Raw genomic sequence first — 23,134 nt, 5'->3', positions numbered from 1 at the left:
CAAGAGGGATGTGAATGTTGCACGAGTGATGTGAATGTGGCACTTATCCATTCCTCTCTATTCTGAGGAACAACCGAGACATACACACATACTTATATATATCTATCTATCTCTGCACGACACAGAGCACAAGCAAGCCTTGCCTCCAGTGTTATAACATGCTAAAACTGTATGTTTCCCATGGTTTCAGCAATGAGAAAAGGGATACAGTTTTTAAATGCTTGCTAACAAAGCCACAAAACAGTGAGTAATCTTAACAAAGGTAAATGTATCATTCTGTACCTTGTTTGCATTGGAAGAGTCAGTTTTATTCCTTCTCATTTGCATGCAATCAATATGTTTAATGCACAATATACATTTTCAGAAATGTTGCATACAAATTACCACCCACTCTCCTAGCAAAAAAAGCATTTGCAACTGTAGGTTGCACATTGTTATTTGTTGCACATTCCAGTTATACAAGCTAAGCACTTTGTCTCCTTGCTAAGAAGCAGCAACAGGAGCAATCTTTCTATAGCCAGTTCCATAAAGTGCCTTTGTGCTTGGTGGAGTGGACCAGCAGCCTGCCCACCTTCACCTACCCACCAAACCATTCTGCTCACATATTGGCCTTCAGGGCATTGCACACCAGAAAGGATGTGTGCTTTTATTTTCCTTTCATTACCAAACTTCCTCAAGACAAGTAGTTTTTTTCACTGACCTGTACCACATCAAGCTGCTTAGCTGAGTCTCCTTTTTCTTAGAGGGAAAGAAGAGGATAGACCGGACCCCCTTAAGCCACCTTCTTGCCCTTCAACACCACCAAATTTATTGTGCTTCTTATGGAAAATCTCTATCTTGAAGATGAAAAAGTCACACATTTCCTTTAATGATCAAATGTAATGAAGATTTCTCCTGTTATCCACTAGTAGCTTGTAACTGAACACTCATCTGACATGGGAGATTGCTGATGAGGAAAAAAGGATGTGAAAAATAACATGGAAAGGAGAAATGTGAAATACTTCTCCTCTCAATCCAGAGCACTTTGATAAACCCATTGCTTCAAATCCCTCCCTCTCATTATCTGCAGTCACACCAAAGGCAGCAAGATACACACTTGCACTCTCTGAGCAGAAGCACCCCACACAGTTTCTAACCTTGAACCAAACTATATTCCATCGTCAGGAATTCAAGATTGCAAACATTTCTAACTCCAGAAACCCTGTTAAATAGTTGTATAAACCTCATTCCTCAGCTTTAAGAAGAAAAAAAGCCTGTTTGGCACACTGTATAATCACCAGGAGACACACATTGGGTAGAGAACAATATCTGCGTGCGCGAAGTGCTACTCCTTCCTTCCTTCCAAGCACCAGAGCACGACTGACATTTGACTGTTACAGAGTGGGGAAAAAATAAACAAATGAAAAAACAAAACAGAGGAGCAGAGGGAGCTATGGTGGAAGATAAAGGCCAGAGTAACAAAAGGAAGGGTGGAAAGCCTGGGCCGTGGAGGTAAGAGCTCTTGATCTGCTAGACCCTTTGAGGAAGCTGTCTTGTCCTGTCCACACCTGGAAGACCCATACATAGGGGAAGACACAGTCCAGGGCCCCTGCCACCATGCTGCCTTGCAGCTCATAGATGACAGCCCCACCAGCTGCATAGTCAGCACTGCCAGCCCTTCAGCTGCCTGCATCTATCTGCCTTTGAAGAAAAAGTCACACAGTGAATACACTGAAGCTTCGTATGCAAACAAATTTAACAGTGTATTACAAACCATGTTTCAGTTTTTAAACAGTCATTCCTGACTGCGGACAGTGACGTTTCTGACATCCACTGAAATAGGTGCAGATCCAGTAGTAGCGTTACAAGATTCAGAAGAAAAAAAAAAAAAAAAACCTTGCAGTGAATGCTGAGTTTTTGACTCTACACAGAATGTAACAACTTAAGCTAAAGAGTGACTGTGCAAAAAGGATTTTATGGCCTCAAATGTTCACAATTAAAAGAGCCAAAATGAGAGGGGAAAAGTATGATCTAGCTTTGTAATTTCTCTATAGTCACCATTTCTCTATAATCAAATTTTCAGGAACATAAATGCTCTGCTAAAAGAACTGCCAAAAGCACTCCCATAGGCACTGTCAGTTGTTGCAGTCCCTACTAAGCAGGTGACCCCCAAAGTATTTGATAACTTTACTAGGCAGCATTTCCACAAACGCTTTGGTTTTAGCACTGACTCACATCCCACCACTCACTGCTCACAACAGTCTCTGGGGTTCTGGATTTGATTTTACCATGGGAGTGCACAGATAGATCTGTGAATAGCTGCACCACCTCCTGACAAACACATGAGCCTTGCAGGTAGCCTCAAGTCTCCCATGTGTACTCCACCCACACAGTTAGACGCAAGCTAACCTAGATGTTTATGAAATTTATTCATAATGGACCATATTAACTTGGTATAACTACGCACATCAGTGTGAAAGGCCCTGTGTGTGCAGACAGCCCAGCAGACATTGCCTGATCCTAAGGCTGGCTCTCAGAACACATTGGTGCATTCACCAGATTTTTATCAAGGAGAAAACCAAAGCCAATGAGGTAATGGAAGAAAAAGCAGGATAGGAAAGCAACATTTAGGCTTGAATTGGAGTCATGCTGAAAAATCAACAGGATTTCATCAGAGCCCAGAAGTAATAATTTTCCTCAACTGCAGATGTGAAGGGCTACCTCATGTGCAAAATGTTCTGTCAACTTACATTTATGACCCATCACTACACCAGATAAGGGCAGAGAAGTGCTAAGTCTCATTTTTCAGATGCTCGCATCTCACTGCTGCACACAGTTGGAGTCTGAACAACCAGTGATTTGATTCTATGTTTGCTGTACACTGACTTTGAACTCCCTGGCCCTGCAAGTTTGCCCACGTTTACGCAGTTTTGTCTCATCCCCTTCCAAGTTGCAACACACTTAGTGCTGCCAGTCATGCTGCACTGGTTTTAATTAGCCCTTTGCAATAAAAATGCTTATCAAACCAGTCCACAAAAAGCACATCTGTGAAAAAAGTACCTGTCTTGCCAGAAATCCCTAACAATTAACTAATCTGAAATCACCCCCTGAACTATGCGACACTATTCCAGTCAACCGAAAGAAAACTTTTTTCTGTACTATGCTGGTCCTCCCTAACAAATCCACACATTTCGGAATTTCCCAACTGGAAATGACATCAGTCTTCCATCTTTGCTGCCACTTGATACAAATGATCAAGATTTATTTCAAGCAAAGCATCAGAAATTGCAGTAACACTGAAGCGTGAGCATCTTCCCATCCTACCTAGGTAGCAGAAGTTACCAAAAGAGTATTTAAAAAATTATGTTTGCCCAATTTCTGCTACAGTCATAGTGTATGGATAATAAAGTCAGGATTGATTTCCACTGTAGTCCTCTCACCTACTCTATGCTGTGTTCTTCACACATCACTCAGTTAAATGGTTACCCTCAATGCCTGCTTTCAAACAGCACACATCTCCATGCTGCCCACTATATTATGTAAATGACAGCAAGCTTGGCTTGTAATCACTAGAAGAAATCTACTCAATCAGTGGGGAACAAAAAATTGGAGGTTCTGCACCCCCTCCTTTCAACACAGCCAACACACTGATCCCACAGGGACACAGCAACCCAAGGAGAAGAGCAGCACTCACCCAGAGCCATTGTCAAAAGCACATCCAGCAGTAACCAACTGCTCCAAACTGACGAAACTCACTGAAGTTGAGCTCAGAAACTAGGAAGGGAATTTTCATGCAGAAGCTTGCAAGCAACAAGCAGAGAAGCACGTGTCCAGCAGTCAACACCAAAGCAAGGGCACACAGTGAAATTACTGAGTGGCTCAAAGACACTGATGAAAGCCAAGTTTATGAAGAAGTAGAATTAAAAAAAATAAAAGAAAAAGGCAGGGGGAGGTTAAGAGGAGATCCTGTATGTCGTAAAAACACCACTAACGATTTGAAAGACAAATTTCCTTTTGAAAGCAGGAAGCAATTTTAAAACAGTCAACAACACTGGAGAGAAGGGCAGAGCCCTGGAAATGGCCTCCAACAGTCACAGAAGACAGGGTGGTCTGACCCAGTCTCAGCAGCCAGCCAGGAAACTGGGAAGTGACAGTGTGCCAGGAAGGGCACCAGCCTGCATAGGGACTGGAGAGAGCGACAAACAAAACCAAGATTCTTGGCAGAAGGATTCGGCAAAGGGCACAGGAAATGCAACAGACTCCAGCTGGATGTGCTGCTCCCAAGTAAGGCAGGAAAAGCACAGATGCTGCTTCACCACCCTGAGTCAATAGGTTAAAACTCACACTTGTGCAATTTGTCACTGGGACAAAGGTGACCAATGTCTGCTCATCCTTCCTTGCTTCTCCCTCCATCTGATGCCCTCCCGTCCCTCCAGATCCTGCTCGTGTTAGAGATCAGCAAGTAACAAAAATTCAATTTCTTAAGAAAACAGAACAGGGAAAAAATGCTGCATGTGATTACTCTGAGCTTAAGCACATTCTCAAAGATGAAAAGATTTTTACAGCTTGTAACTACATTTGCAAAACTGTTCTACATTCTGTTCTACTAAATGCTAGCATCAGGCTGCACTGGATCACAATCCCATTTCAGAGACCACTTGAAATACTGGTGTTTCAATACTGCAGATTGTCAGACAGATCCAGGCCTGTTATCTCACCAAATGGCAAACATAAATAAGCTATGACAACTACAGTTACAACCTTCAAATATCAAAATATTGAAAGTTAATTTCAAAGGCTGATTTTTGTTCCAGACAACAGTTATGGCTCTGGTTTGCTTTCCTAATTGAAAATCACAAATTCTGTAAAAGCTCAGAGGTCATGGAAAAAAGTGATTACAGAATGGGAAGTGACAATGCAAGGGAGAGGGGAAAAAAAACAAAGACTAAGATCAAGAACAGTATTTATATATATAAAAATTTATTTAGGTGAAGTCACAAACATTTTTTTTTTAATTGATTTACAAACACTTCATGTTAAGCATATTATTGAAACTATCAAGAGAGTTAAAGGAGAGCAGATAACGGCAGTTGGTTGTTTTTTGTTTTTTTTCCTGAAACAACTAAAGGCATACCCTTACCATCAAGCGCGTTACTGGATCATAGTATTACCTTGATCATACTCCCTAGTATGCAAAGGGAAAGGAAAAGAAAACAAAATACAGAGATGTAAAACAATTAAACCATGAACCAATGAAGGATTTTCATGAACACCAGACCACAAAAGTTTGGTCTGATGTTCAAGATGCTAACTATTCTATGAGGATAAAACAAGAGCAATAATTTAGGTCAGCTATTAAATCTGTTCAAGAATTTTGCAATGCATAAGTGGGCTATCAATTACTTCTGGAAATGACAGGAATGGCTAAAGAATTTTCTTCAGAGAAGAATGAAGAGGTGGTACTGAGCCTCACAGAATAATTCTGTCAACAACCTGAGTTATAGCAAATGTAGGATACTGTGTTAAGTCAAATATACATTTATGTTGCAGATAGTGTCAGTGAAAAAGTAAAATTAACAGGTGTAACAAGACAAATTAGGATTTATTTTTTAAGCAAATATAGTACACAGATTATTATTTTTTTTTTTTTTGAAGTGTCCAGTCGTGATCTGCAAAGATCCAGGATTGCACACAAGTTTGCTCAAATGAGAAGGGTTAATCTGCGCATTAAATTGGCTTATACTCTCAAAGTAGTATTTTAGGGCAGGACTCTCCTCCGGGAGACTGTTCCTGACCTCATTCAATCAATGTTCAATTTATTCACTTTCCTGAATCTTTGCCCTCTTTGGATAGTCTGTGACAAGTGCTGCGCTGCAGGAATTCCTGTTTTCCAGCAAACTGGCTTGCTCTGCAGGTTTGTAGTCCATTGTTACAATTGCTGATTGGGTAAAATGAATTTCCTACGTCTTCTCTAGCACAGCTTGCAACGCAACAGAAGCAGAGGTAAAAGAATGCACTAGAATACCAGAGCTCCACTTAAACACCAACGGAGTCAGGCTGTTGGCACCAATAAGAAATTTTGTATTTAACAAATCTGTAAATATTTAAAAACCAAAGTTAGTCAGTTTTATATATAAACTCACCCACTTATTCTGCCTGCCATTCCAACTGGCCTTCTGCTTTCACGGAGTCTGAAATTAAAAAAAAATAAACTGAGAATTGTCCAAAGATAATCCAAACACAGATTTGTAGGAATGAATCTCGGCTATCCTACAACACACGTGCCAATCACTGCTTTTAAACAAAAACTAGGGTTTCTCATTTTACCAGATGCAAAGCGAAGTTACAGCTCTCTACTCACTCTCCAGAAATAACAACTGGCCTCAAATACATCCTTTCATTTTTGTTGACGTTATTTTTACTGGTTGACCTTCTGCCGAACTGCAAAACTGGAGAGATACAGACACTGCAACAAGCTGAAACGTAAGGAGCGTCCTGCTGAATGGGAAGGTGAAACTGAATCTGGCTGCCTAACGCTAACCTTTGAAGCCATGAAAACAAAATCAATTCAAGCAATCTTGAAGAAAAGGTCTCTGTAAAACATTTTCCCTTCTTCTTGACAGGACGAAGGTAGAAAAACTCAGATTCCGGTCAAAGTCTATTCACTACAAAAGCCTATTGTCTCACATTTAAATTAGAGAACACTCTTGCCCAAACATAAAGTCACAGCCTTTTATTCCTTTCAAGCAGTTACACAACACAGAGCTCGCAAGGAGCTGTGTGTGGGCGAGGGGGAAACCCATAGGTCACCTGGTGTTTCCCTGCTGCTGCTGCGCCAGTAACAAGCTCAACCTTTTTCCCAGGTCTACATTTAACAGCTGTTCAGACAATTGTTTCAGTTAAGGACTTGTTTAAAAAAAAATTATAAAATACCCTGTGCTACCAATTAAAAACTGCTCTAACAATGGAGAAGTAGTTGAACCCACAATGAACAGCGGCTACGCAGGTTTTACTTTTACTTTCCATTATGGGACTATAGCACTGTAGTTTTTACATTCAAGCCGATCTTTAAGCCAAATGTTGTTATTTTATAAACAAGGTAGCTAAAATAAACAAGCTTGATTCTAATTCACATAGCTTCCAGCATCTTCTCTAGATGCAAATAAAGTCAATGACAATACTGAAATTAATTGGAAAATTTCCACAAAATCAAAGGAGATGGAGAATATCTGGTGCCCAGCAGCAACAGCCTGGAGCTCTGCACTGACAGAACAGCTATTGTGAGAGTTATGGTCTAGTTAACATTATGAACTGAAGATCCCGTACAGGACAAGATGAAATACAAGAGGTGTTTTCCATCTGGTGCTCACATAGTATCAGTAGTAAAATAAAAACTGAGCTGCTGTTCTCAAGAATGGAGACATCCAAACAAAGATAACAGAACAAGTTACGTAATCTGGAATACCAAACACAGACAGCACCAAGGCCATACGGCTGGCATTGGGATCTATTACAGCATTCATTAAATGGTGTTAGTTTCCATTCCTTTCCCTGCAGGTTGGCCCAAGATGTTGCTAGGTAGAGAAGTGAAGAGTTGGTGCAATGCACTGAACACTTGTGGATATCCTGGAAAACATTGTCCCTTTCCAGATCAGACTATTTTAACCACTGCTGAGTATCCTACGGTATCTGTTGAGCAAAATCCTTTCGGATGGCAAAAATCCTTCCTATGGGCCTAAAAAAAGAGTTTAGAAATAAATATGAATAATCTAACAGAATCCTTGAACCATCATTCAACTGGCACGAAACTCCAACATTCTACTCCAGTGTATGCCACACAGTGGATTTGACAGATTCCAGCCCCTAGTATTCTGAAAAAAAATTGAAAGCTGCAGTACAACCCCAAATATGGATAGGCAGCACTCTTATACCACTGGCACTTGCTGCCACCACTCAAGTAGTGGAAACAGCATATTTGCCTGTGTATGTTTGGGGTTATGCCAATTCAGTGACACTTGATGCTTGTAATAAAAGCAAATCCTTGACAAAAACAAAATCCCCCCTGCTTCCCCTAATCGCACACATTCCACAAAACAGGCCAGAACTTGTGGACTAAACCTACAGAGGCTGGAACTAAATTACATCTCCAAATCATGGTAAATTTGCAAGCTGTGGCCATTCAAATTGAAGTCCCTCTTCACTGACACCCACGTTTCTGGCCTCCCACGCAGTTTGCAGCTATCACATGCTCCCACAGTAACAGGCCTCTACTCTTTGTCTTAGGTACAATTTTATTGCTGAGAAAGCTTTTTTTTTTTAAAGACAATTCAAAAAAAAAAAAAAAAAAAAAGGGAACTTTTCTTCTGATGTCCTAAGAAAAACACGATTACATCCCAGGGGAGAGAATGACTGTGATTTCCAATTCCTGAGGGGCAGAGTGACAGATACTACAGCTATCTGCTGTCAGTCCCTTTCCCCACAGCGCCCACCCCTCCCAGCAGACACAGTCCAACATCTCACAGGCCCAAGCCAAAGCCTTCCATGGGCACAGGGATGGGGAGCAGCTGCCCCGGCTCCCGTCGCCCCTTCTCTGCCCTTCCGAAGGGCACCACAGGGGCCACGGAACCACCCCGCTGCCGGCTCTCACACCTGGCTCTTCTCCTCCTTCTTGGGGCTCTGGGATGAGGACGATGATGAAGGCGGTGGCTGTGTTGGCGGCGCGGCCTGCGGCTCACTCTCAAAACGATTGTGCCTGCTGAGGAGCGACTTGAGCGGGGCCATCCACTTCATCCACAGGTCCAGGTCGACGTCGCCCCACGGCAGGTTGGGGTCCTTGGCCGCCCGCCGCCGGAAGTCCTCGTCGTAGTTCATCCACGAAGTGCCCCCGTAGGTGGCGTGCAGCTTACGGATGGTGTCCAGGTACTTGAACATGGCCCCGCAGCGCGCCGGGTGCTTCTCGCACACCACGCTGGCGTACACCAGAAAGGCCGACACCCACTGGTCCAGCGTGTCCCCCGGGTGCGGGCCGTGCTCGGGGGTCAGCTCTGTGTGGAGCAAGGAAAAGAGGTCAATGAACTCCCCCCGCCAGATGCGCTCCTTGGTGGCCTTGGCCAGCTGGTAGCCCAAGGGCCGCCGCAGCCCCACGTAGGGGGTGGCCGCCGCTTCCGCCGTGGGGGGCGCGGGCGCGGGCGCCGCAGCTGGCGCCGCTGCCGCCGCTGCCGCCGCCGCCTCTCCCTGCCCCGCCGCCGCGGCCGACGCCGACACCGCCGCCGACGCCGCCGGGTCCCCGGCCGCGCTGTTCGCCACCGCCGCCGCCGCCGCCGCCTCGGCGCAGGGGCTGGCCGCCGCCGCCGCCCCCAGCGCGGCCTGCCGCTCCAACCAGCGCGGGTTCACGTAGACGGTCCGCAGGCGCGGCGCGGCCCCGGCCGCCGCCGCCGCCGCCGCAGCCCGCGCCGCTCCCTCGGCGCCCGGCTGCAGGCGCAGCACGGCCAGGGCGGCGGGCGCGCAGGCGGGCAGGTCGCTGCCGTCCCGCCGCGGGGCCGGCTGGGCCGCCGCCGGCACCTGGAGCAGCGCGGGCGCCGCCCAGGGCGGGGAGCCGCCCCTAGGCCCGGCCGCCGCCGCCAGCGCCTCTAGGCCCGGGAGGCCGAGCCGCGAGCCGGGCGCCACGGCGCCGAGCACCCATCGGGTCTCGGCCACCGCGCTGCGGTCCCGGGGGCTCCGAGACCTCCCCTCCTCCCGACGCCCGGCGAGCGCCGTCCCCAACGTCAGGGGGGCCGCGGTTCCGGCCCGGCGCCGACGGCGGCTCCGCCGCCTCCCACGTGGCATCGGCGCGGCGGCTCCGGGCAGCGCGCGCGGCGGGGGGCGGGGGCTGCGGGCCGCGGGCGGCGCGGGGCGGGGCGGCGCGGGGCGGGGCGGGGCCGGGGCCGAGGCCCGGGCCTGGGCCGCGGCCGCCCGGACGCTTCTTCCGTCCGCGCCTTCGCCGGCAGCGGGCTCGGTGGGTCTCCTCGCGGTGCGGCCCGCGCCTCACCGCCATCCCGACGTAGGCTGCGGCCTGCGCTGCCGGCCGCAACGCCGCATCACGCGGACCGGCAGCTCCGGTGTAGCTCTCCTGCCGACATCGGCAGTCAGATCCCTGTCGAACGGCCGAGAGGCGTTACGGCTGTCTGGACACGTATGTCCAGAGCCCTTGTCCTGGGCGTTTGTAGCGGGTTTATGTTATGCGGCGTTTAGGTGATGGGTGCGCGGAAAATCACAGAGAACTCGTGAAGTGTGTAACTGTGTAGACAGTTTGTAGGACACTCCAAAATAATGCCTCTTATTTATTACCATGGAAACCACAACTGATACAAAGAGCGCAATATCGCTATTTCCTAGAGCAAACTGTGCTACAAAGCACTAGTTTTCAGCCCAGTCACCACCATTAGCTATGCATTTTCACCAGCAAAGAACAGGAGCATGCATGCCACTCTCTCTTTACTGGAGCTAACTTACTGTTGCCACTGCTGCCACCCCTCACTGTGCTCGCACCCAATGTTTGGGCTCCACAAATGAACAGCAAGTGTCAATGAGTGTCAACTGGGTCCCATTTTTTCTGCTCGGAGGAATTCAGTTCCACATCTTAGCTGATCCAGTGGTTGGCAAACCTGCCCATTGCAGGCAGGTTGGAACTGGATGATCTTTAAGTTCCTCTGCAATCTAACCCATTCTATCATTCTATGATTTATCTGCACTTCCATATCAGACTGCTCCTCTGTCACACAGCAGCAAAATGTAATGGGATATCGATGGGAAGGGTCAGCCTCTACAGTCATGCCACCAACATCCGCCTCTGATATTGTGGGCCACTGTGGTAAAAGCAGAGGCATTATGTTTGGAGCAGCCCTTGTTGTTATCCTATAGCAACTGTGGGGGTAACCACAGGCCATGCCTCCTCCAGGCCTGAACTACTGCTGCCCTATGGGTTCTCCATGGCCACATGGGGAGATCTGCTCCACGCAGAGCCTGTGGGCTGCAGGGGGACAGCCTGCTCCTCCACGGGCCTCTCCTGGGCTGCAGGGAGCTGCTGCTCTGTGCCTGGAGCACCTCCTGCTCTCCTGCTGCACTGACCTTGGTGCCTATGGTATTGTTCCTCTCATTTACTCACTTCTCTGAGAAGTACTGAAGATGTCTCAGTGACTGACCTGCACAGTCCTACACCAGGTAAGAAACAGAAAAACATGATGAGTTCATGGGAAAACACATTCTAGTCATGTCAAATCATTTGTATTGTTGGCATGGCGGCATGGCACAGTCATATACATCTCCCCAAGCTCACTGGCAAAACAGTGGCCTCTGTAGAAATAGGATGATGCCATTGCAATACTTGGTCGCTGTCCTTGTAAACATCAAACACCATGCGGGCCAAAACTGTTGACAGAGTGCTGGTTTCTTCTGTGTTCTTAAATCATACATCTATTCTTTATCTGCTTCTGCAGACACTTTTGTAGTACTCTCCTGTGGAGAAGTAGCTTTGAACGCTATGCTCAAGTGCCTGTAAATCAATTCCATGGTCATATAGACAAAGATTCTGTAAATAACATAGCTCTTCTGTCTTCACTAGAAAAGTAGAGAAGCTTTCAAAGAGCTGAAGATTTGTCTTTTTGCCCAAGTATCAAATTCTAGGAATTCAAATGTATGGAATTCTCTTGTAAGAAAAAAAGTAAGGTGGAAGGTTGGCTTCACTTTATTTATTTATTTATTTATTTATTTATTTATTTTCTAATTATTTTTGAAGAATTGATAAAAGCAGAAAAATGCTCTCATTTTCTAATCCACCTTTATTGTCAGAGATTTTGTTCAGAATTCTGAATAAAATGCAGCTTGTTAATTCTTGATATGAATACATTTACATGTTGATAAGCAATTATTTAAAAAATGCCATCAAAACAGGCTTGATTGGAATGAAGTTTTATGTAGTTTGATTTTAAAACCTGTCCAGTATCTCCTTCTAATTCCAGTGCCTGTTAAAAGTAACAGGAACTCAATGATTTCTCTAACACCTGCCCCCGCAGCAATGTTGCTGTTAATACAGGTAATAGAAATCTATACCAGATCTCTGCAAAAAAAATTTTAAGGATATGGTTTTCATAGCTTCGTGTTTAGTCAAAACACAGTGTCATTTAATTTTAAAGGGGTTGTGTGAGGTCTCTTGTCCAACCTCCTGCTTAAAAAAGGGTCACAATTAAAGTAAGAAGAGATTTCTCAGTGCCTCGTCCAGGTGGGTCTCAGAAACTTTCAGTGATAGGAATCCCACAATCTCTCAAGGTAACCAGTGCTTAATAATCCTCAGTGAATTTTTTTTTCCCCCGTAGATCCAGTCCTATTCCAGTTTATGACTGCTGTCTGTCATCCGCTCTCTCTGCTCTCCAGTACAGAGCCTCTCCACTTTCTCTATAACCCCCTTGTAAATACTGGAAGGCTGCTGTCAGGCTTCCCTTCCCCAGGCTGAGAAAGCCCAGATTTCCAGTGTTCCATCTCCCAGCTGTCCTCATAGCCCTCCACGGGATCTGCTGAATTTTATCAGTGTTCTTTGTATTAGGAGCACTCAAACTGGATACATTATTCCAGACAATTCCTGACTGAAGTCTTCACAACACAGCCCTCATTTATTTTTCAACTGTCTTGGAAATCTCGAGAGGTCTGAGTTATCTGGACTCTGGCAAATGTCTCCTCTTCCAAGAACAGTAAGAAAGAAGCCCCTGGTAATCACAGGCCTGCAATTCTCTCTTCAGTGCCTGGCAAAATTACTGAGAAAACTGAAAAACATCTGAAGGACAGTGCAGTCATTGGTCACACTCAACATGGATTCATGAGGGGAAGGTCCTATTTAACCAACTTAATCTCCTTTTACGACAAGGTCACCCATCTAGTTAACCAAGGGAAGCCAGTTAATGTAATGTTTTTGGACTTCAGCAAAGCTCTCAATACTGTAAGTACATAAAACAAAGGGGAAAGGTCATTTTCAGAAAGAAAAAAAGAAGAAAAAAAACCCAACCAACCGCACATTTGGAAATATCAATAAAACCAGAATGCTTCCCTTTGAAGGTGGATGGGCCAGCACACCGCTGATGCTGCTGAGCTTGAAATAAAACCACGAAGCGGTCTGCTCCCTCTATCGATGAAAGCAGGAATTGCTGCCACTGAGCTCTTCTCGCGCAGCTCCGGGACGCCCGGGAGGACACCGCAGCCTTGACCTGGGGTTGAAGGGGACTGAAGGGGGAAATAACTTGGATATGTGCTCAAGGGATTTTTTCAAGCTAGTTTTTTTTGGGGGGGAGGGGGGTTGTGGAGATGGTGGTTTCTCAGGTAAATGGAAGGAAGGATGCTTAAGCCCAGCGGCCCAGGGACCGCTTCCTGCACTGCTGGGGAGGGGGGGAGGGGGAGGAAGGGAGGAGAGAAAAGGGGGGGAAAGGAGGGAGGTGCTGATGACCTTTGATTGAACACATTTTTGCACACATCTTCACATTTTTGGCTTTCTTAAGTTTCTTCCTTTCTCCCATTAAAAGTTTCCTTGTCTGTGCTTGGAGAGAGAGCAGGGAAAGTCTCTACAGAGGACAAGACAGGTTTATTTATTCTGAAGAGGCTTAGCTTCATTCACTGCTTTTCACTGCTGCTGTGATCTCTCTGGCAGAAGGGTTGCGGTTACCGGTGCTGCTGGGGCACCGACGTCCACACAGCTCTGTGTTGCTTTGTGCAGGCTGTCAGACGGACGTGGCACAGTGTGCACTCAAGCAGGTGCTAGTAGGGGTCAGATAAATGAGAGCAATGTGGCACAAGATGGGAGGCGAGGGCCTGAATGTCTGCGCGGGTCGGGACCGACGGCGGATCAGCAGCCCTCCAGGCGCACACCGCTCCCGGGGTCTCCGGCTCTCCACCGCTCTCTGCGGGGCTCTCTCGGGAGCGCGAAGGCGGGGGGCAACCCGGGAGCCGCCGCCCCGATGTGGACTCCCCGGGACGGGACCCCGCGCCGGGCGGGACCCGAGAGGCGGCGAGCGGTCCAGAGCGCGTCGCGGCCGCGGGGGGAGTGACTCTGGCGGGCAGCGGCGGGCTGAGATAAAGGCTCCGAGGCTGCCTCCTTCCCACCCCTTTTCTCTCGTAACTTTTTTTTTTTTTTTTTTTGCTCCCTCCTCTCCCAGCAAAGGGACCGCGGCTGCGGCGGCAGCCCCGGAGCAGCCCCGGCGCGGACGCCGCCGCCATGAGCCCGCCGCCGCCGCCGTCGGACCGCGCCGCCGGGGGCTGAGCGCGGACCCGGGGATCCCGGGACCCCCGCCCGTCCCCGCCGCGTCCGGGGCAGCGGCCGCCGCGATGTCGGCGCAGAGCCTGCTGAGCAGCGTCTTCTCCTGCTCCTCCCCGGCCGCGGCCGCCCCCGCCGCCGCCAAGAGCCTCTCGAAGCGGAGGCTCCGCCAGACGCGCAGCCTCGACCCCGCCATCATCGGCGGCGGCCGGGAGGAGGGCGAGGGCGCGGGCCGGGTGCCCCGGGCGAGGGCCGCCGGCAGCCCCCCGTGGGAGCCCCGCGCCCCCCGGGGCTCCTCCGCCTCCACGCCCAGCTCCCCCCTGGAACGCTCGCCGCCGAGCATCGCGCTTTTCGACGGCGGCAGCCCCCGCGGCAAGCGCAGCCCCGGCCGCGAACCGCCCTTCCTGCCGCGCGCTCCCTCGGCCTCGGCGCTCAGCGGCCCCGCCGCCGCCAACAGCATCTTCTCGTCGCCCCGCCGCTGGCTGCAGCAACGCAAGGGACAGCCCTCGCCACCCGGCTCGCGCCCCGCCGCCTACTTCGTGCGCAAGTCCGAGGTAGGCCCGCCCCGCCGCGACCCCCGCCCGCCCCGCGGGGCCGCCCCACACGCGTCCGCCCCGCGCGAGTCCGCGGCGCCGTCGGGGTTGCAGCGGCGAGCGGTGCGTTTGGAGCGCCCTCCGTAAGCTTCGTGCGATCCCGTCGTGGCTTCGCACCTCTCGGAAAGATAGAGGAGTTTCTTTGAAAGCCCTGCTTTATTTGATGCCTCGCGTGTGTCAAGAACCGCGCGAGGAGCGATCGTATTCCGAGACAAACCCAGCTGAGCGATGCAAATATCGACTCCTTTCACTTGGGTGATTTCAGCACTGGGCTGCCGACACGATGCCATAGGCACAGATACATTCAAGGAACACAGCACTGCTTCTCGATAGCTTTGCTTTGCGTGGTGAGCAGTGGGCGATGGCGTGAGGTGCTTGCAAGGCTGAGGTGCCCAGGTACCCCATAGGGGTGGGCAAGGGTCATCAAGAAGCGTCAACAGCATGAACTTTCCTGTGTGGAATTTCCTGAATCAAAATGTTTGAACACAGTCTCAGGTCTCTGGGTGCGAGCAGTTCTCTCTTCCTGCTTCTACGCAAAGATGTCACATGCCAACCTGAAAGGAGGTTGTACCCGGGTCTCTTTTCTCAAGTAACAGCAATAGGATGAGAGGGAATGGACTCAAGTTGTGCCAGAGTAGCTTCAGGTTGGATATCAGGAAACATTTCTTCGCAGAAAGAGCAGTGAGGCAGTGGCACAGGCTGCCCAGGGAGGTGGTGGTGTCACCGTCCGTGGAGGTGTTCAGGAACTGTGTGGATGTGGCACTGAGGGATGTGGTTTGTGGGCATGGCGTGATGGGATGATGGCTGGACGAGATGACCTTAATGATCTTTTCCAACCTTAGAGATCCCAGAGTGATTGTGTTTAATCACAGCATGGTTTGTAGGTGCATCTGTAGCTGCTTGGGAAGATGTTTCCTTGAACCCAGCTGAGTATCCTTCATCCCGTAACAAATGGAGGTTTACACTAATAGAGTGTGATCTTATATTTTGAAAGTATCCTTTATACAACCAAAGCAAGGTGTTTGCAGTAATTGATAGCTCTGTGTAAGTGCAGTGTAAAAAATTGATCAGCTCTAAGTTAGAAGAAAAATGCACAGAATTCCACTGCAGGAGAGCGGCTTTGAGCTGAGTGCTGCAAGGAGTGGTGAGTGCCAATGTTTGTGACCTGTCTGTGGGCCTTCAGTGAAGCAACATTGTCACTCAATGTTACTGCTGTCCCCATCACAGCAGCGTCCTCTCAGGACCTGTTGGGCTTAGGTTTCGATTTGTTACTCAAATATTAACTAAGCTGTAACTCTCGGTGATAACAGGTAAAAATGACTTCAATCTGTATGTTAAAGAGAAATTTCACCAAAATATTTCTGATTGCTCTCTCCCTTCTCATTGTAAGCATGCATCCTGATGCTGGGCATTCATTCTGGTGTTGCCATAAAATAGCATTGTTCTTAAAGGATTTAGCTGATTACTCCTCTGCAGACTTCAGTGAAAAGGAGATGTGCAGCTTTTAGGAGCTAAACAGTTCTCTATTTGTGGGGCTTCACCCTTGCTATGGCAAAACGATGCCTCCTGTTCCTGGTTCTTTTGAACATGGAGATTACAGTTACCAGTGCTTTCAGTAAATTGTAGGGTAAAGCTGCAGGGGATTTTTATCAGGAGAAGAGCATTTATCCTCAATTCCCATCAGATTTCAGCTGTACTTTTAAGACATTTTCCTTGAGGAAAATATCTTCTTTTGCTTACAAAATTAAATCTATTACAGTTATTATGTTTTCATTCATTAAATGTTTTATAAGGTTAAGTGACTGTTTAAGCATACTAGATATCATGGAAAAACGTGATAAAAATATGAACAGTTACCTTATGGCTTTGCTTCTGCAAACACATGATCACATATGGATGCTCAGCTATGCATGCAGCATTGTACAAGTGAAGGATGCAGTGTTTCACAGCTTTCCCTGTGTGAGAAGCCCAGTGGAGCTCAGCAGCAGTAGCTCCGTGTGGAGGCTCATTCAGCCTTCTGCCTATTTTTCTGTCCTGAGGACAGGAAAGGAAAATGATAGCTAATGATATGAATGTAACTCAGCAATGTCTTGCTGACCAGGTGAGCCCCTGTGTCTCCCAGCTGATGGCACGGGTCAAAGCTACCTGCCTGCAAAGTTAGCTTAACAGCACAAGTTTGAGTTACTACGTAACTTCTGGTTGGGTCTTATGGAGTGGTAATTTAAAGCGTGGTCGTAGAGCATAGGTCACTTATAACCAGTTTCAGCTAATAGACGCTTTGGGAGGTCAGCTCCCTTAAATCCACTCATTATTTTCAGAATGAAAGTTTAAATCCATTGGGAAGGCCAGCTCAGGCTCCCTCTTTGCATATCTCCTCTCTTGCCAAAATTTCCCCCTGAGCATCATTGTTTTCCATGTCACTGCAAGTAGCTCACTCAGCTCTTTTCCCCTGCTCCTTTCCAATTTCACATCCAGCATTTGCTTCAAAACTATGCTGGTGGAAGGACATACATGAGAAACTCCACAGAAAAAGTGCAGATCAAAATTCTTGACACAATCTTGAGCTTGCTACTCAAGCTGATGAATTGAGAGGCCGCATTTTCACACATACATGTCTCTGTGTGCTTCAGATGGATATTTTTCTTTGAAATTAGTGGGACAAGTTGTTTTGCAGAAAGAAAGGCCTGATCACAGTCATCTTTGCAGGAGCAGAACCTGTTCATGGTCCACTTGAAGGAAAGAGGGTCTTTCCTTTGACTCATGAGCAACGTTTGGTATCTGTTCTGAAATGTGTAGGCTGCCTACAGCCAAGAGAGAAGGAAGGCAGTCTGCTGTTCATTAGTTTAACAGTATTTATAGAATTATTTTAATGGAAAGCCTCCTCAGCCTTTATTCTTTTGTGACAACTCATATTTATTGGTGTTCAGTTGCCATAGTCTATCCAGGCTATATCTTTAGCGTACCATTAGCCTTGTGTTTTTCACTTCATTGTTTCTGCTTTTCCCTGTGTGTGTTGTGTGGCTTGCTATGGTGAGACGCTCTGGAATTGCTTCCCCATCAGCTGGAATATTTGTCCTTGGAGAGGAATCACATGGAATAAATTAAATCGTTATCAGCACTAGCTGATCTGTTTGCCATTATAGTCTCTGAGGCGATATGTAGCTGGTTAAAGGAGAGCTCAGTGTCAATTCCATGTACTTAGCCTTAAGCACCTTCAGACCTAATCCAGACATTTTTCTGTAGGGATGGAAGAGGGGTTTGAACTAATCCCTGTGTAGAGCCCTCATTAACTGTCCAGGGGGCAAAATGGGAATCTGGTACGTTTAAAGGGATTTTGACACCTTGTTTTATTGGTCTTCCATCAAACATGTGAAACACCGGACAATTCTCCACCCCCAAAATTGGTAACCTGCATTTTTCCCTTAGAGGACAGGCTATTTAGTGAGTTGGAGGGTTTTTGTTTTTTTAAAGTAAAAGACTTCATCTGCTGATATTGACCACTGAACTGTTTGCTTTGCTTTCTTCCGTAAGACACCCTAAACCACTAGATGCAACAGATTAAATCCAGCCTAAGTCCATCCTGCTCAGTGTTGTCGGAGTTTTACAGCTGCCAGATTTGGCGGGCGGACGTATTGTGGGTCTTGTATGAAGAGGAATGCCATGAGAAGTAACTAAATATATTCAACATTTCTGAGTTGGCAAATGTACTCTTTCCATTCCCAACTAAATTACGTCTGAGGACATTTGGTGAGAATGTGGGAACTGACAGCTAGGACAGACAGAACTGTCACCACGTGTGCGTTGCTTGAGTAATGGGAAAGGAACTTGTGGAAATAATAGAAATTAGTCTGAAAAGTAATCTTGAGCAGCTTCTAAAATACCAACAACCCAGACCGCTGTCTTGACTTCATGACGGAGCTGATGCATACGGAGCTGTGCAGGCTGTCCTGTATGATGGGCGCTGCAGCTGAGGCAGCTGCAGGTGGAGAGCTTTGCAGGGGTCACCCTTCACTCTTCTGTGTCATGGTGGTGGTTTTAGCACAGCAGCGTCAAGCATCTGGCTTTGTCCTTCCAGATGTGAGTATGGTGATGAAAACCAGCCCTGAGCAAGCAGGGCTGAATACTCGTTCTGGTGTGGCAGAAACTAGATCGTATCAGTATCAGAGCTGCAGAGTGGATGTGTCAATATGAAAAGGTAGTGAAAATTAAAACTGCAATAACAATACTGCCATATTAAATATGAAGGTGCACCTATTTAATTTTCTGGCTTTGTGATGAGAGCATGACAGTGTTTGGGAACGTGAGGATCACTGGAATTAAGCTGTTCTAAACTGTATATGTTGAACATCCTGGATTCCTCAGGAGTTTGAGTGAACTTTGTAATTGGGTGGTGGAAGACGAGGCCAAATATTCCATCTACCTTTGGAAAATCAGAAGGGAGCAACAGAGAGATAAGGGCAAGATTCAGACCTCATCAGAAGTTGTTCCTGATATTCATCATCCAATTTTGCAAAGTCTTGCTCTCTTACTCTCACTTAAGTCTAACAGAGTACTTATGTGTGTACCTTACTTTGTATGCATACTGCTAGTTGAAACAGAATATCAGGTAGGGAGCAAAGAGTGTAGTTATCTATAACTCAGTCATAGGAATTTCATTCAGTTCAGTTCTCTTTAAAATTTCCTCTTTATTGTTTTGCACGTGTTTTTAAGCAGCGCCTGTTCCAAATAGTTTCAATTATTTTTATTTATTCTTATTCTTCAGGAATATTATATATCTACGGAGATGTATACCCAGGCTTTTTGGCCAGGTTTCAGTTTTTCCAAGGTATTTACAGACTGCCTGTTTAAGGTTCTGTACCTGTTCCACTCTGGCTATTGGCATGGAGCTTCTAGTGCTTGGCGCTCACCACATCATCATGCTGGAATCAGGTGCTGAGTACTACCTGTTCTTGCTTTTGGAGCTATGTATGCCAGGTCTGTGTCACTGGCCCATAAATAGAAACACCAGTTATCTACTCTAAGGCTGTCATCCCTGGGTCATCATCTTCACAGTTCTGGCAATGGGAATGGCTTGCATGAACTTTCCAAGGCGTGAGACCAGAACTAGATTTTCTGGATCTCCTCAGTTGCTGCTACTGTCTCTGTATTTTCTCAAAGCAAAGCTTTATGGTATTCCTCCATGAGGACTTTTTGACAGTTTAAGGTCAATGTGAGATTTATGAGCATTGTTCTTAGCAAGGACGTGCAAGAGTGCTCAGTCCTGTGCAGAACCTCTCATTATGCTGTGAGCACTGAGCACGTGGTGGGACTTGGATAGATTTTGCTTGCCTCCTTTTTTCCTGCTCATTCATGATTTCTTGTTCCATGCACCCTGACCTGCTCAGATTGGCTCTACCTTTTATCCATTTCTCATTGTCCTTGTTACATATATTTTCAGATTAACATTCATGCCAAACAATAAAAGGGAAGATAACGTATCTTTTTTGTTTGTTTTCATTACCCGAAATCTGTATTAAAACCTGCTTTAGTGTGGCTCCAGGTATTATTTGGATTGGCCAAATGTTAATGAGTCTTTATGTTTTCACAAATGTTTTGTCTCATAAATGGGCAAAATGGTTTTCAGCAAAGTGCAGAGTATAACACAGACTTTGCTAACAAGTGAAAGATTCAGACTGTATTGAATAAATTGGGAAGGCATGCTGCAAATGCACACACTCATTTTGTATGGCGTGATGAAGACTACTTTTGCACAGTATCATTCTTGTCTAAAGGACTGGCTCCCTGGATTTGATTTTCAATGATATGACTCTACCTCCACTGATCATCTATAATTGACTTTATAAGAAGACTAATAACCTTTCCATTGCTATTTTCAAGGGTTTTTGTTTTTTTTTTTGCTTTTCTTCCACTGCTGCATTACGGCAATATCATTTTTGAGCACAGTCTTCTTTTTTTTTTTTCTTTTTTTTCTCTAAAGGGTAATTTTAGTTGAGTTGCACCCTACTGAGAGTAATTTGGTGAGAAACCAGTTGGCAGTACTTTGTTCAGCTTTCATTTGCCTCTCTCTAGAAATCTAAAAATATTCCTCCTACAGGAAATGTACTTCATTCTGTTATGGCTTTTGCTTCCCGTAGGACGTATTACTTTTAATTTATTGAATAAACCTTTCAGAATTGTATTCCCATAAGAATCTAGGCGCAATAGAGTCTCTGGGCAAGTTGTCCAAGAGGTCTCACCATCTTCTCTTAGCAGTGATACAGCTGTTTTTATGTACAGTGACAATAAGCTCAAGAAGAAGCCGACACTTGCATGAAAAGGGAGAACTGGATGCTAAAGAATGCTGTAACTTCTCAAATTTTGTTGTGCTCATCATACATATTGTATTTGTTCTTTTTTAGATTACAAAGAACCCCCTCTCCCCCCACTTCTCTTTTCCCTGCTCTTGATTTTAAAAGGATGCTGAACAATAATTTGATCTCAATCTCATTACTGCAGTTTCTTTTGTAAGTATATATGTGTATAGGAAGGCCAGATCTTTGTAACATCCTGTTTGGAAGTCAGCTGTGGCTGGCTGTTAAGTTAGTGTGGATGACGGGGTAGAGGGCTGTTAGTTGAAAGGGGCATGGAAGGGGAAAACAGAGATTGGCATAGATTACGTTTTCACGGTCCAAAATTAGATCCTATCTACTACATCCAAAATGTGAATAATATGCTTGAGTTTTCTTGTGGCTATTTCATAACATTCCTGGTGACAAAATATGGTGTTCCTTTTGCTCACTGCTCCACTACTGTTCCTCAAGCATGTGCTGATGTGTCTAATGACAGCTCTTGTAGCAGCACACATGGGAGTATGGCTTGTATCTTCAGAGGGGGAGAGCTTCTTTGCAAACTATATGCAAAGTGGACTGCTCCGGAGAGCAGGTACCAAACCATAGCCAGCTGAGAGAATTAGGCAACAAATTACTTAAGTAAACACAATTAGAAGCTTTGTTTGTTTGTTTGTTTGTTTTTTGTTTGTTTGTTTGTTTTTCCCTTCAGAAATAATGTGCCTTACTTCTGTATTCATGAAGGGAATGGGATGTAGTTAGCAGTCAACCTGTGTTGAGAGTTTTAAAAAAACTTCAAATAGAATAATGAGTAATAATACATTGCATATTTGAAAAATCTGTGGTACACCCTACACAATGTAGACTTCTTCCTTCCTTTCTCCACTTGCAGTCTCAGGGCTCAGATAAAGACTTTTTGCTTCATAAACCTGGCCTCAACAGAGACAGTGTGAATATGACAGATAAGCATGCATTTCTCTGTTGTTGTGAACTGCATAAGAATGGATCAGAGGAAGACCAGCTAGATAAGTTAGTGAATGGTGGAGGGTATGTATGTGATGAGGCGAGTGAGAGCCCTTCAGATTGGGCTGAGGGAACAAAAAAAATAACTAGCTGACTGAGAGCGGTGAATTGGCCTGGTGAGCCTGCGTCTGGAGGGCTGGGTGAGGGCTGCATTGTATGACAGAGGTGCTAACATAGGAGGACAAATGTAGGGCCACTGACATAGAGTGCTTTGTGCACAAGGAAAAAAATATGGAAAAAAAACCTTCTCAAGTGCAGGTGATTTGCAGATGTATCTTGATAGAACCACAGCGGAACTTCAGCAGGAACTTGCTACAATTGCAACAGGTAGTGAAGCCTTAGTGGTGAGTTCCTGAGTTAGTTTGCTACCAGCCCATTTAATCAAGCTTGCTTGCACATTAAGGAGCCCACAGCTTTCGAAGTGTGTAATGGCAGGATAATGTGACACTTGTTCCAATGTGACACTTGTTCCAAGATTGATCTGTCTGCTTTTGTGAGTTATTTTGGATTTTAAAATACTGAATTCTGCAACACACTTTTTTTTTCTACCCTACTTTGCGTTAGCTTAGCATGCTCATGACAGGCCAGATGATGTGCTACCTAAAACATTTCAGTTAAATGCATTTAGTAAAATTATGGTATGGTATCATCCATGCCAATTTAACTTTGCTAACTTTCATTTTGTCATTATCCTGAACACATTATAAAAATAAAAAACTCTGGGGAGAGAATCAGTAGAAGAAGGAAAAAAAAACTAAAGAAGGGAAAGGAAATATCCTGCTGAGCTTTGAGCTGGGGATTTCAATGGATTCAAAGGAAAATCAGTGTGGCAGGAGGAGGCTTATGCCTATATTGTCTTCAGCATCTGAACCTGATCCTGACCCAACGGCCAAGGAGCTTATGGGCACAGTTATGTAACTGGGATCAGCCAAAGCTAAACT

The 23,134-nt window shown here is 46.2% G+C and overlaps 1 protein-coding gene across 1 annotated transcript in view; it reads left to right on the top strand.

The window, feature by feature from the left end:
- Window positions 1-14,322: 14,322 nt before the first annotated feature.
- ARHGAP6 (Rho GTPase activating protein 6) overlaps window positions 14,323-23,134 on the top strand; it is a gene marked incomplete at both ends in the record, with an annotated part of 296,766 nt that continues 287,954 nt past the window's right edge. The window contains one exon of the mRNA XM_079533855.1: window positions 14,323-14,805. Within this exon, the coding sequence (XP_079389981.1) occupies window positions 14,323-14,805 (483 nt within the window). The remainder of the gene's footprint in view (window positions 14,806-23,134) is intronic.

This window comes from Tetrao urogallus (assembly GCF_951394365.1).
Source record: "Tetrao urogallus genome assembly, chromosome: 1".
Lineage (NCBI taxonomy): Eukaryota > Metazoa > Chordata > Aves > Galliformes > Phasianidae > Tetrao > Tetrao urogallus.
Note: the sequence above shows the minus strand (reverse complement) of the source record. Positions and strands in the feature narration are given on the sequence as shown.